This window comes from Henckelia pumila, chromosome 4, assembly GCF_033568475.1.
Source record: "Henckelia pumila isolate YLH828 chromosome 4, ASM3356847v2, whole genome shotgun sequence".
NCBI classification, from domain to species: domain Eukaryota; kingdom Viridiplantae; phylum Streptophyta; class Magnoliopsida; order Lamiales; family Gesneriaceae; genus Henckelia; species Henckelia pumila.
In genome coordinates, this window is record NC_133123.1 from 147,875,282 (window position 1) to 147,891,380 (window position 16,099).

The 16,099-nt window shown below is 32.9% G+C and overlaps 1 protein-coding gene across 1 annotated transcript; it reads left to right on the forward strand.

Annotated features, from left to right (window-relative positions):
- Positions 1 to 9,574: 9,574 nt before the first annotated feature.
- On the forward strand, positions 9,575 to 10,314 carry LOC140867785 (EPIDERMAL PATTERNING FACTOR-like protein 8). Its single transcript, XM_073272847.1, has 2 exons — positions 9,575 to 9,703; positions 9,852 to 10,314. Exons 1-2 carry the CDS (start codon positions 9,607 to 9,609, stop codon positions 10,136 to 10,138), a joined length of 384 nt encoding a protein of 127 aa, XP_073128948.1. The 5' UTR covers positions 9,575 to 9,606; the 3' UTR covers positions 10,139 to 10,314.
- The last annotated feature ends 5,785 nt before the right edge of the window (positions 10,315 to 16,099 follow it).

Here is a 16,099-nt window from a genome sequence, read left to right on the forward strand (position 1 = left end):
CGTAGATTGCGCATCCCAATATTATAAATGTGTTTTCTGAATATCGCCGTGGGAAGTGCCTTTGTGAAGAGATCGGATGAGTTCTCACTTGATTGAATGTAACAGATATCAATATCTTTATTCTTCTCCAGCTCTTGAGTGTATGCAAAGAATTTAGGAGGAATATGTTTAGTTCTGTCACTTTTGATGTATCCTTCTTTCATTTGGGCAACACATGCGGCATTATCTTCATACAGTGTGATTGGATTCTTGTCCACTGATAATCCACAAGAAGTTTGGATATGCCGAGTCATTGATTTAAGCCAGACACATTCACGGCTTGCTTCATGTAGTGCAATAATCTCGGCATGATTTGATGAAGTTGTAACAAGTGTTTGTTTCTGTGATCGCCAAGAGATTGCAGTGCCTCCACGAGTAAATACATATCCGGTTTGGGAACGTGCCTTATGTGGATCAGATAAGTATCCAGCATCAGCATAACCAATTATTCTCTGATTTGTATCTTTTGGATACAAAAGTCCCAAATCCGTCGTTCCTCGTAAATAACGGAATATATGTTTAATTCCGTTCCAGTGCCTCTTCGTTGGACATGAACTGAATCTTGCCAATAAATTTACTGCAAAAGATATGTCTGGTCTAGTGCAATTTGCAAGATACATAAGGGCACCAATGGCACTTAGATATGGTACTTCAGGACCAAGAACAACTTCATCATCTTCACATGGACGAAATGGATCCTTTTCTATATTCAATGATCTGACAACCATTGGAGTACTTAAAGGATTTGATTGATCCATATTGAAACGTTTAAGGACCTTCTCTGTATAATTAGACTGGTGAACAAAAATTCCACATTCTTTTTGTTCAATTTGTAAACCAAGACAATACTTGGTTTTTCCAAGGTCTTTCATTTCAAATTCTTCCTTCAAGTATAACATCACTTCTTGAATTTCTTTATTCGTTCCAATGATGTTTAAATCATCAACATATACAGCAATAATCACGCATCCCGATGTTGTTTTCTTGATGAAAACACAAGGGCATATTGGATCATTTACATATCCCTTTTTCATCAAGTGTTCACTTAGCCGATTATACCACATTCGGCCGGATTGCTTTAATCCATACAATGATCTTTGTAATTTCACAGAATAAAATTCTCTGGGTTCTGAACTTTGTGCTTCTAGCATCTTAAATCCTTCAGGGATTTTCATGTATATATCACTATCAAGTGATCCGTATAAATAAGCTGTAACAACATCCATTAGACGCATGTCCAAGTTTTCAGACACTGCTAAACTGATCAAATACCGAAACGTAATTGCATCCATAACAGGAGAATATGTTTCTTCATAATCAATTCCAGGTCTTTGAGAAAAACCTTGTGCAACAAGTCGAGCTTTATATCTCACTATTTCATTTTTCTCATTTCTCTTTCGAATAAAAACCCATTTGTACCCAACAGGTTTAATACCTTTAGGTGTAAGGACTATAGGTCCAAAAACACTACGTTTATTTAGCGAATTTAATTCAACCTGGATGGCATCTTTCCATTTTGACCAATCCTTTCGAGTTTTGCATTCACCAAAAGATTTTGGTTCATTATCTTCATTTACGATGTCACATGCCACATTGTACGAAAATATCTCATCAATATCTTGTACATTCTTTCGGTTCCATATTTTTCCAGTATTAATATAATTGATAGAGATTTCATGATTCTCGTCAGTTTGTGGTTCTGACAAAATATTTTCATCATCGTGTGTTTCTTCTGGAACACCATTTTCTATTTTCTGATCATCATTTTTCTCTATGTATTTTCTTTTCCGAGGATTTTTATCCTTTGAACCGATTGGCCTTCCACGCTTCAGGCGTTTTATGACATCATGAATGTCTTCATTTTGTTTCTTTGGAATTTCAACTCGAGCAGGGGCATTTACAGCAGGTATATATGATTTTGTTACCCCTTTTGTGTCTGCAAATGCATCTGGCATTTGATTTGCTATTCTTTGCAAATGCACAATTTGCTGTACATCTTTATCACATTGTTTAGTTCTAGGATCCAAATGTAATAATGATGGTACATACCATGTGATTTCTTTTTCGATGTGTTTCTTTTCTCCCCCTAACATTGGGAAGTTATTTTCATCAAAATGACAATCAGCAAACCGTGCTGTAAACACATCGCCTGTCTGAGCCTCAAGATATCTAATGATTGATGGAATATCATAGCCGATATAAATACCATTCTTTCTTTGAGGTCCCATTTTTGTTCTTTGAGGTGGTGCAATAGGCACATACACCATACATCCAAAAATTCTCAAATGAGAAATATCTGGTTCTTTGCCAAATACAAGCTGCAATGGGGAGTGTTTATGATATGCACTTGACCTGATGCGAATCAATGCAGCAGCATGTAAAATTGCATGTCCCCATATAGAAATAGGAAGTTTCGTTCTCATAATCATTGGTCTAGCAATCAACTGCAGACGTTTAATCAATGATTCAGCTAATCCATTTTGTGTATGAACATGAGCTACAGGATGTTCAACAGTAATTCCCATCGACATACAATAGTCGTTAAAAGTCTGGGAAGTAAATTCTCCAGCATTATCAAGTCTTATTTTCTTGATCGTATATTCGGGAAATTGATTCCGCAATTTTATTATTTGAGCCATCAATTTTGCAAATGCCACATTCCGAGTGGACAATAAACATACATGTGACCATCTGCTAGAGGCATCGATCAATACCATAAAGTATCGAAATGGTCCACATGGTGGATGAATTGGCCCACAAATATCACCTTGAATACGTTCAAGAAATATGGGTGATTCCTTTTGGATTTTAGCTGGTGATGGTCTTATAATAAGTTTCCCCAGAGAACATGCCTTACACTGAAACTTATTATTCTGAAAGATCTTCTGGTCTTTCAGTGGATGACCACTTGTATTTTCTATAATCCTTCGCATCATTATTGAACCAGGATGTCCCAATCGATCATGTCAATTTGTTAGTATTGAAGAATTTCCAATAACCATATTTGATTCGATTGGACTTATATGTGTATAATGCAATCCAGTAGGGAGCATTGATAATTTCTCAACTACATATTTCTTTCCTGATTTATATGTAGTAAGACACATATATTTCTCATTTCCTTCGGTTATTGTTTCCGTATCATAACCATGAGAATATATATCATTAAAACTCAACAAATTTCTTTGTGATCGTGGTGAATATAAAGCACTATTTATCAAAAATTTTGTACCATTAGGTAACAAAAATTGTGCTTTGCCACATCCTTCAATCAAGTCTACAGGACCTGATATTGTATTCACCATTGTTTTTGTTGGTTTTAATTCCAAGAAATATTTTTCATTTCTGAGGATAGTGTGCGTTGTACCACTATCTGGTATGCAAACTTCCAGTGCATTATTTCCATCTTTGATCATAGCATTTTCCATAATGATCTTCAAAAACAATATGCAATAAAATGAATTAAGAAAGATACATGCAAACAATACATGCAAAATATAATATGTTTTATAAAATAAAAATTACATTGTTACATTCTTTTCCCACCAGTACATTTAATCAATATCTTCGAAATCATTCAAAAAGTAGGCAGCATCTAAATTCATTGAACCACTTGCATGGTCAATGTTTTCAGTAAAATTGGTCTCTTTTTCTTTCCCCTTTATTGAATCTTTATAGAGCTTACACAGATGCTCAGGGGCTCGACAAGTTCTTGACCAATGTCCTGGAGTGCCACATCTATAACAAACACTCTCAGTTCTTTTTGGATGATTTTCATTTTCAGCCGTATTATCATGCTGCCTCTTTTGTGGGTGGTTCGTGACGTTCCTTTGAGATGAGTTATTGAAATAACTATCTCTTTTATTTTCAAATCCACGGCCTCGACCACGACCGCGATCATTTCTACGCCCACGTCCTCGTCCACGACCTCGACCAAAATCTTGTCTATATCTTTGATTTTGGTTTTCATTTTTACTTACGACATTTGCTTCAGGAAATGCCGTTGAACCAGTAGGTCTGGACTGATGATTTCTCATGAGCAATTCATTATTCTTTTCCGCCACGAGTAAACATGCGATGAGTTCTGAGTATCTTGAAAATCCACGCACTCTATATTGCTGTTGTAGAGTTATATTTGATGCGTGGAATGTGGAAAATGTCTTTTCAAGCATTTCCATCTCAGTAATATTATGCCCACAAAATTTCAGCTGTGAGACAATTCGATACATCGCAGAATTATAATCACTCATCTTTTTAAAATCTTGGAATCTTAAAGTATTCCATTCATCTCGTGCGGTCGGAAGTATAACTTCCCGTATATGCTCAAAACGTTCTTTTAACCCTTTCCACAAAATCATTGGGTCTTTTTCGGTCAAATATTCACATTTCAACCCCTCATCAAGATGTCTGCGTAAAAATATCATCGCTTTTGCTTTATCTTGTGAGGATGATATGTTATTTTCTTTGATAGTTTCGTTAAGACCCAATGACTCGAGATGCATTTCTACATCGAGGGTCCATGGCATATAATTCTTTCCGGTTATATCAAGTGCAATGAATTCGAGTTTCGCCAAGTTCGACATGGTGGTACTAGAAAATAACAATGAATTTTATTAGTTAATTTCCATAAATATGACAATACAAAATAATGGAAGAACGTAAATTACAAGTGCGTATACAAATAGAGAAAAAATATGTGTTGGAAAATCGCTGGTGAGTAAAAGACTCGTGAGCATGATGATCATAGTCGTTATGAAAAATATCCTTATAAATGTCATCATCTCCATCTTCGAAAAAACCGAGGATAAAATATTTTGAGAGAAAGAATGAATTTGGTGTGATTGAAAATGAGTTTGAGTGAACATATTTATAGGGCAAAAACTAGCCGTTTTGTTACCGTTTGTGACCGTTGGGGGTAAAGAAAAAATTGAGTATGTGTTGAATAAAAATTCGTGATAATCATGTAATGCATATAATGATAATCATAATTAAATAATTATGTATATCATATCACATTATTATAAGGTCAGTGTCGTAGACAGCCTTTTATATAATGTTGTGAAATTATACCAATATAGTTAGTATAAAGTCAGGTATAGTATATCATATCACATTATTATAAGATCGGTGTCGTAGACAACCTTTTATATAATAACATGAGATTATACAAATATGGTTAGTATATAAATACACAATAATATATATCATATCACGTTATTATAAGGTCAGTGTCATAGACAACCTTTTATATAATAACATGAAATTATATATTAATATAGTTAATATATATACATAATAAATATATATCACGTTATTGTTTAAAAACCTTAGAGGCTTTTATACTTGTCGTATCCCTTACCGGGAGTGTGGGATGTCGTCTTAACATCCTCCCAGGATTTATAACAAGTTTTGAAAAAAAACTTATTTTTTTTTTCATAACATGATATTATATATTAATATATACACAAAAAATATATAAACAGTAAAATAAAAATTCTTACTTGTTGAATATTTTTGACTTCTTCTTGTATTTTGGAGCGTCGGAAAATATAGAGAATCTTCGAGCGATCGTGCTGATAACGTGTTGTGAAAAAGTAAAAATTTACGGTAAAAAGTAAAAACTCAAAAACTCAAAATTTATCTAATTCTACACTTTATAAAATTTTTCTCTCTTCACAATTGTGTTTTTCTACACAAATGGAGAGACCTATTTATAGATCTCAATTGGAGATTAGTCAAAAATTAATACATCATTAATTACATCATCACACACTAATTTTCAATATTTTACAACTCAATTTTCAACTTTCAACCTTCAACATTCAACAATAAATAATAATATATATTTATATATATTTTCAACAGAAATAACTATAAATTTCTTTTTTTAAAACAAAAAACTTATTGTACAAATTATGGGCAAAAGAAATCATTCTATAACTCAAAGAGTACCGAGTACAAATAATGGGCCAAAAAAAATCAGTGCATGAATGAATATTCAATTGGTGTCGATAGAATTTGGGCAAAATACGGAAACCCAATAAAGAAAATGTTACATGCATGTACACATTGAATTACTCGTTAATATAGGTGGAAAAAAATACCGAATTTCCAGTATATCGAAGGTACTATACCGAAAAAAATGTCGAATTTTCTGAATTTTTGGTATACCGAAGATTTCGGTACGGTACGGTAACAATGCCGAATTTTTTGATACGGTACGATATGAAATTTAAAAATTTCGGTATATACCGGTATACCAAAATATTATATAAAAATTTAAAAATATATAATATTTTTAAACAATAAGTTTTTAAAAATATAAGGATTTTTTTTCGATATAAAACGGTATATACCGATACCGTACCGAAATCTCGGTATACCGTAAAATTTTGGTATAATCGGTATGCTAGTTATAGATACCGAATTTTCGGTATATCGAAAATCGGTATACCGAAATTTTTGGTACGGTATCGGTATAAAATTTTCATATATCATAATTTTCGTTACGGTATACGATATGCGTTTTTCGATATGATACGGTATGCCACCTCTTACACATTTGTTTTGAAATAATAAAATTATTATTTTTTATTTGAAGAAAAATATTTCAAAAGTGCATTTATAATAATTCGATAATTTTAAGGGCAATGTGTAATCCATTATAACGTAACCACAAGTTTTATCGATTTTAACTGAACAGTCTGCACAAAGAGAGATATGCTCTCTCTTTTTCTTCTTCGTTTTCCCCTTTTCTTCGTTTTTTAATAACAAAACGATTAAATAATTGGTTTCACATACAAAATACAACTAGGAAGGAAAATTGTTTATCGGAAGTTTGTAAGTTATAACACAGAATCTGTATATGTGTAAATGTACTTTGGAGGACACGGATCCTCTGCAGGGCAGTGGAAAACATAAGGTGGTGCTATGTAGCGAAACGGTGATGTTTCGCATGTTTCGCATGGACCGTAACATATAATATATATATATATATATTGTTTTTTAAAAATTGAGATGTTCGCACGAATATCTTAAGAATTTGATTTCTGAGTTTTAGAACTGCGAGACAAACAGTGTCGTACCTATGATTTTTAGGGCCTGAGTCGAACTTAACAATAATTTTTTTCCAACTTTTTAAAAATTATTAAAGATAGTTTTTGAAAATTAAATATGCAAAATTTTATAATTTTATTCATATAATATTCAAAAACTTTATAATGACATTAAGTAATAAAACTAAAATGTTATAAATAATCATTTAAATAATATTTTGTTATTTTAACAGCAAAAACATCAATTATTTGACAATATACGAAAGTCAAGAAAATTAATGCATTAGTTGAAGAAATTTCTTACATTGTATCTAATCATGCTAACGAATAAAAAAATATCACATACATTCCTAAAAAAATCAGAAAAATTAGAGAAAAAAATATAAAAATAACATGTAAGTCGATGAAATCCGAGAATCAACAATGAAAAAAAGTGGTAAAAGTTTTGAAACCCAAGAGTTGTTCTGTATTAATTATCATGCGATGTGATGAGAACTTCCGACAATATATATATATATATATATATTTTTGGAAAAATCACGACATTTAAAAAATTTTATTGCACACATAAACTAATAATAGTTTATGTATTTTTTTGGATCCTCTCTTAGACCTGGGCTTGAGGCGATGGACTCACTCCCTCATGCAAGGTCCTGGAGACAAATCTTGAGACATGTCTCAAGTAGACTATTAGTCATCTGGGATGCTACTTATTTAGCAGCAACAAGCCCTTTTGCAGTCCTAGCTATCTTGCTTTGCATAAGTTTTACTTGTTCCTTGCTGCCGCGATCCAACTGTTTTAACCGTAAAACATCAGTAAATGTTGGATTTGATAACTATTATTCGTCCCGTAGGCCACTCCGCTTGTTTTGGAGTGAACGAACACTAGTCTATGTTCCACCGGGAGTATTATGTTTAATTAATGGGAAAATGCACAAGTTTATTTTATTTTTGGTCCTAATGAAGAACATAGTCACGAAAGCTTTAGTCACAAGAGGGGAGGCTCAGTATTCTCTGAAATGGAAACTGCACGCAACAGCGGGGAGGAAAGATAACTGATAAATGACGTTGAAAGCGTGTTTCTACAGTCGTTGCAAATAGGCGCTTTTGGATTCTCCAAATCTTCTACTTAAATCTCCATGTTAATTACTGTGGTAAAAGTGGGTACGTGAAAATGCTTTGCTTTAGTTTCAGTTGAACTACTAAACCTTTTTCTTTTTTTTTTTTTACAGGCTGGAGTACTACTGCAGAGGTTGCCACTGTGAAATCTAACAAAGGGTCTGTGTGTGTTTTTTTTTTCTTTTTCAAGAATGGAATTGCTCCCACCTCTTTTGGTTTCTTGTAATGACAGCTGAAAACGAAATCATAAAACTTGTCTAATTATCGGAAATTTTTCTTAATATAGGAAAACATATGCATTTCATGTCTAACAATTCACAAAATGTTAGAAAGATTTGAATTTGACAAAATCATATTGTAGCCCATATATATATCAAGGATCAGGATCATATATAAGGGGAGAAATGATTAACTTTGCATTGGCGAATACCGTAGAGATGTATATATGCGTAGGCTCATTAGACTTTTGTACATATACCTATCACGCTCTCAATGTACTCATTGATGGTACGATATTGTCTATAAATACAAGCATTTGAGGTTCTTATATATACAAATCATCTTCAGAATACTTGCAAATCACTCAATGATTGGAGATAATATTACTCGATTTTCATCTGCATATTTGTTCGTTCAAGTTTAGAAACAAGAGATTGAGAAAATCGTAACATAAAAACCATCCGCGATCCCCTTCAACATAGATTTTCCTATTTTCAATCTTTACATAAGTTCCAACTATTCAATCAACATTCAAGAACAAAACAAACGAAGTCCACAATCAACTTGAACTAATGCATATCATTGACTTCATGTCCTCCGGAAAGAAAAGTCCATTTCCCCAAGAAAGTTGTTAGTAATCATCATGGAGATATATAGTTTAATTAATTTAATGTTCACTCATTTTTTATTTTTATTTTTCTCTTTTCAAGAATCATAATACTTTTCACAAACTTTTTTGTTTTGTTCCAACAACGAGACACACCACACCCCAAAAATATAATTTCTTCTTCAATTTTAAATTTTTTTCTTTTTAATTTTCCGTAGTAAAATAAATGAAAATTGTAGTGGCGCAAGATTCTGAAAAGGTCATTTCAAACTTTCCCCCCATACCACAGTGATGAAACGCAACATTTTCCCAAAAGGAGAAACCAAAACATTATTTTCTGTGTGAGATGTCATCCTAAACCCAATGAAATCACAACACTGTACCACTCATGTCCCTTCCTCTGTTTACAATGCTTCACCTTGTCTGTATAAAAAAAAAATAATTCACTTTCCTATCCACATTTTTTCCCTTAATATTAATAAATAAATAAATATTATAATCTTATGTTAGCATGCACATATGTTAGCTAGCTTCCCTTCCTTTCATTTGCTGTCTGAATTTTGTGGGATGGCTGCTCTATCATCAAACTATCATCTATCTCTCAGTTTATCACTCTTGGTCATCTTCTTCTTTTTTTCTCTCACTTTGCTCCCTTCTATATCAGGTAATTTCATTATATAAGTTTAAAAAATCGACGATTTAATACGTAACAAAATGTTATATCATGTGTGGGTGCATGTACATATTATTTTTTGTTCAGACCTGTGTCTGAGACGATGGACTCACTCGATTGACATACGAATAAATCTCAGGCGCAGGTGGGATTAATGGATTAATGGACGAAAAATCGAAGAATGTTGACGAGCAAATGAAGAAGACGATCCTGGGATCGAGGCCGCCGGCTTGCAGCGTGGACAAATGCATGAACTGCAGGCCGTGTGAGGCGACGCTAGTGATCCCACCTCACCGGAACAACGATAACAAAAACAAAAACAAAAACAAAAACATGGAAGCAAAATTGTCCCGCAGCAGAGAGGACGATAGCTACTATCTTCTTTCTTGGAAATGCAGGTGTGGTGATAAGTTTTTTCAACCTTGAAATTTATCAAAATATTAGGATATAATATGGATCCTTTCATGGTGGGTTGCAGATCATGATCGTTATTTTCTGTAATTATATTTGTTTATGTAATTGTGTGTTTTTTTTTTTTTTTTGGTGGTGGCATTTTTCTTGAGATCGATCATCATGTGTTTTATGCATGTTTGAAATGTAGTACTTGCATAATATTGTTTTATTAGGGAGTAATATATAATGTAGCTGATATGCGATTAATTTAGAAATTAATTATATGTAAATTAATATATTTCCTCCGATCCCCTTTATTATGATGTCGGCCGTATTAAATATCACGATGTATGTAACTATATATTATAGGTTATCATGTAATATCGTATTATATTTTGATGATGATATTATTTTTGTTAAAATAATGGGGCCAAGGTAGGATAGAAAAATCGTCCTTTTATTTTCAAAATTGATTGGACATTTCCCCCACTCTCTTTTCTATAGTTGGTGTACTATTTTGTTTGAAAGCATTCAAATGACATGACACCACCATATTTAATTTTGTTGGTATTTTATGATAAATTACGGCCATCGAATATTAATCTGTATTTTCTTTTTTTCTCTTTCAAAATCAATCACTATTTCAATTGCATGCGTGAACTGAGCCTGGCAATAATTCCTCCGCACAAATAACCCATGCAAATATATTTAAGTTCTGCTGTGATATCTCTTTTCATTCTTTTCATGTGCTGTGTGATTATTAATTAATTCGATTATTTCTAGATATTCTTGTTAAAAAAATATAATTTAAAATTTTCCTTATTTTTAATGAGTATTTTTAGAAATTTTATTTTTATTAATTTAATTTACTTCTCCATGCTACTGAAAAAAATATGATGCGTTTTGAGGATATAAAAAAATGATCACGATACTGATAATGTTACTGATTTATCTCTATTAGATCCAAATTTAATATATTGTATGAGATAATTCATTAGTCAAATATAATTTTTTTAATTTAAGGTTTCGTTTGGACAATTACTTTAAAAATATTTTTATCATTTTAAAAGTGGAAAAAATTAAAGTATTTGTTTAAGTAAGAATTTTGTGTAACATTTTTAGAAAAGTGTTCCAAATATTGTTTTTTTAAAGATTGAGAGATATTTTTTTGATGTTTTTAGAATAATCAAACATCTCATCAACAACAAAACCATTTTTATATAGAATTGTTATCCAAACATATGTTTATTCTTAAAACAATCCTTGAAACTCTTTGTAAAAATTTTGTAAAAAAACATTTTAATAAAAATGTTTTGTTAGTATGTCTATAGAAATTGGAAACCCTAAACTAATTTTAAGAAAAATGTCCTATATAATATTAATTATTAAGAATAAAACTATACGGATTGATAATTAAATGAGCATATTAATTTATCATTAATATAAATTTATTAAATTATAGGAATGACATATAAACTAAATCGAATCTAATTAACAAAATGTCCACACTTTTCATGTTTTTTTTTATTGCGCAAAACCATTCTAAATCAAGTTTAGCTACCTCCTTTTTTTCCATAAACAACATAGCCAAGTACAAGATTCAATAAACCTGAAAACCAAAGTAAAAAAAACCAAACAATTAAAAATAAAAACAATAACCGCAACATATTAAAGATCAAATAGAGATTTATATCTGTTTAATGAGAACTTTTTTAAATACTTCTAATATCAACAGATATTAAAATGCATTTCACTCCATGACTCCTCATTATTTTTACTTGAACCAAATTTTATTTGTTTATTTACTTTTCGCAAAAAAAAAAAATTGACTTCTTTAGTATTTATAATGTAAATAAAGAATGATAAGCCCAATAAAACTCTCATTTCCTATAAATCATTCGATCGAAATTATAAATGCATTTGGTTAATGGGCTCATCTCACTGAAATCAGGGTAAAATTTTTAATCAAATGGGCGGTGTTCAGCCCATGCGTACAAATTAACCATCTCGAGAAATAAAATAATTTGAAGTAAAATTATATTTTCTTTCCAAACATTTTTTTTTACATAAAAAAACAATAATAATATGAACTATTATAATCATAATTATTATAATGACATAATATTAATCCAATACCAATTTTTCGGTCATCTGTGCCGTAAATTAATACCACTAAATAATATTAATCATAAAAAGAATATGAATTTTTATTTATTTATTTTCATCTTCAAATGATTATATCGTGTGCTCTATGAAGAATATTTTTAAATCACTTATTTTTGGGCAAATTATTTTAAAATCCCCAAACCCAAACATTTCTTTCTCTTAACTCCCTACACTCCAATTTCTTTGTTTCAACTCCCTAGTGGTCCCCAAATTTATCTTAATAAAGTGTTTAGCATTTAATCCTTTGTACGTGTCATTGTTTTACCTATCGAACCAGTTCAGGCTAAGCCGAACTATCGGTTACGCAAGGTTTCCAGCCGATATACTTTGGATTAGGGTCCAACATGCTTCCGTAAGATGAATTAAATTCAAAAACCTCTTTGACCATAGTGTCGTCGGGTCATACCTGCCGAGTTTTACGAAGTGCTCCTCACACTCCAACCACGCAGTCGCAACAGATGGTTTCTGCACAAACTCCTTCAACGACACCCAGCACAGCCTTAATTCGTTTTCTACCTTAAGGCGTATGGTATATGAATTTAAGTATAAAATATGAGCATGAAAGAACAAGAGACTTTAAAAACATTATTCAGACATAATATTATTACATAAATCAACTCCTTTGAAGAATGGAAGACAACTTGTTTAGCTACTCATAGTAGCCTTGTTCTTCAAATACATAAAAGAAAAATTAATACAATAGAAAGAGAAATTTTACAACAATTTATTTGTAAGAAAACTGAAAGGAATGATCGATATCTTCAGCTTCCTTGAACGCTTGCATTTATAGCTGAGGTTCGACTCGTTTCACCGAGAAACTTCAGGGAATCTTACAGTTGTTTGTCTTGTCCTTCTATGCCATTATTAATGGCATTTTAGCTAGTGGATGAATCACCTGTTATCCACCTTGTCCTGTTATGCCATTATTGATGGCATCGTTTGTTGGTGGAGGAGTCACATGTCGTCCTTTTTCTTTTGGCTCTATACTCCTCACATGTCTTCTTTATTCTTGTCGGGGCATCTTCTGCTTTTGCAGTGGTCCCCTGAAAAAACGCATCTTTGGTGGTCCCTGTCCACCTTTGCTTGTCTCGGAAAAATCTTTTCAATCCGTTCGGGGTCTGAATGTTTTTCCGAACTCTGGCTCCTTTTGATCAGGACATTCTGGGCAGATAACCTCTGACCATCTTCCTATGTGAGTCATGTTACAAAATTTTCGACGAGTTTCTTTACTCCCCGGCAGCTTGTTGTTCCACAAAAAGTTTCTCTTCTTTTCGAAGAGTTCTTCTGCGAAAGCCGTAGTTTTTCCTGTCATTGTGTTTAACAGGAACGATCCATTCACAGAATTTTGGTAGAATTTGAACGAAAATTTGACTTTGTCCATCTCGGTGAGACAGACCCAAATACCCCATGCCCTTCTGGTTGAGATTTCATTTTCTCCAAAAGTGGACACCAAGGGTATTTCTTCAGCTTTAGGATCCTTGATAAATTTATGGCTCGTCAAATCAGGTCTCCTTAGCTTGATGAAATGAAAGGGTTCGTGTGATCCTCTCCCTGTTGGTTCTGGAGCTGCACTGAAGAAATATAATTCTAGCACATTTCCTCTGGACAAATGATCATTATTTGCCCATGTTTCTTGAACTGCTTCATGGATCCATTTTGGTAACTGTGATATCTCCGGGAAGCTTGGCGACGTTGTATAAACTGAGGCCAAAGCCCCAAATTCATACCAGAGCTTTACATCCTTAGGATTGACATTGTTTTTTAGCCAAACCCTTGGATATATTCCTGCAACATCAACCCTGCAAGTTTTCGGATTGATTTCACTCCTTGTCTTTAATTTCTTCCACCTTTGTTGATAAACCTGGAATGGAGAAATAATAGCTGGATTAGTATCAATATTAGATTTACCCTTGTCAGTGTTGGGCCTAAGATTGATCTCTTCCTCTTTTACCCCAGAGGCGAAGGGTTGACTTGATGAGTTTTTCTCATCAATTGTTGCTTCATCCAATTCATCAAAAGCTGATGATAGATTAGCACTTGTTTCTTGGGTTTTGGAATCCTCAACCTTTTGTTCTACAACCAGTGGCTGTAATTTTTCTTCTTGTAAAACCAATGGTTTTAACATATCATGTTTATAAGAAACCAATGGTTTCTCTATAGCCTTAACAATTGGCCCTTGAATAGCAGCCCATAGTTGAGTTTGAGCTTGCATACATCCAGTAATACGATTAGATACTTTGATCCGATCGGCTTGTTGTAACCTGCCAGCCATTTCAGCATTAATGACTAACTGGTTGAACTCGGTTTGAAGCAACCCAAGGTGTTCCCTGAGATGCCTCTGCATTTTCATGATGGAATCCACGTCACTGCCTTCCATCTCTTGTTAAGAAATCTGCAAGAATATTTTCATGAGATTTAATAATAACAATATCAAAAATATAATTTTGACATAATGCTTGCCATCTTAATAACCTAGATTTCTCAGGTTTGGATTCAATCTTATTTCTTAAGAAAGCTTTTACCTGGGTGTTATCAACCTTTAGCGTGAATTTTTTAGCAAGTAAAAATAATGGTCATTTTTCAAAATCCCTTTTAACTGCATAGAATTCCTTCTCGTTGATATGCCATCTGATGGCCTCAGATTCTGAAAAAAGACCGCTACAGTATCTGCATGGTATTTCTCCATCCGGGGTGATCTTGGTAAGGACTACAGCCCACCATTCGTCACTGGCATCCGTGAATAATACCAGATCATCTTCATCTACGGGTATAGCCATTTTTGGGAGATTCTTACATATCTCCTTTAATTGGTTTACCCCTTTAGTATGATCATCGGTCCATATAAATCTGGCATCCTTTTTTAACAAAGGACTGAACACCTTTCTGTACATTGCTAGGTTGTTTATGAACATCCCTGCAAAATTAACTACTCCTAGAAAACTCTGGAGTTGCTTTACATCTTTGAGTTTATCTGGAAAATTCTTTACCTTTTCCACAATATGGGGTTGTAGAATTATTCCAGTTTCATCAATCTCAATACCAAGGAATTCAATTTTCCTTGTTGCTATGACTGCTTTCTTTTCAGATAAAACCAGTCCTTCTTGTTTACAAATCTTAGAGAAAATCTCTAAGTGTTTAACATGTTCGTCTATGTTTTTTGATGTTATAAGAATATCATCAATATAAACAAACATAAAGTTGAAGTAATCTTTAAAAAGATTATCCATCTTTCTTTGAAATATTTGGGGTGCATTGGCCAATCCCATAGGCATAACTTCCCAAATATAGTGTCCTTGTGGAGTAGAGAAAACTGTGAATTTCTTACTGCCTTCTTTCATTCTTATCTGGTAGAATCCAGACTTACAATCAAATTTTGAGAACACTCTAGCATTTCGTACGCAGCTAATTAGATGTTCTCTACTAGGTATGAAGTACCCGTCAAACTCCAGGATTTTATTAATACCTTGGTAGTTAATAACTAACCTGGGTTTTCCTCTTTTTATTTCACCATGATTTCTGACCAGAAAACCTGGGCTACTATATGGTGAAACTCCTTCTTTGATTAGACCAAGGTCCAAATGTTCCTTGATAATCATTCTCATATCCCTTTGATCTGTTATGTTCATTGGGATAGGCTTATATCTGACGAATTCATACTCTTTGCCTTCCTTTAGAGTAAGACTGGCTTTGAGTTGATTTTTATCCCACCATGCCAAATGATGCTCATTATAACTTTCTTTGAGCCTATTTTTGACATCTTCAAGGGATACCTTATTTTCTAACTCTATATCTCTATGATTTAGAGTTACCTTGAGAAGCTCCATATCC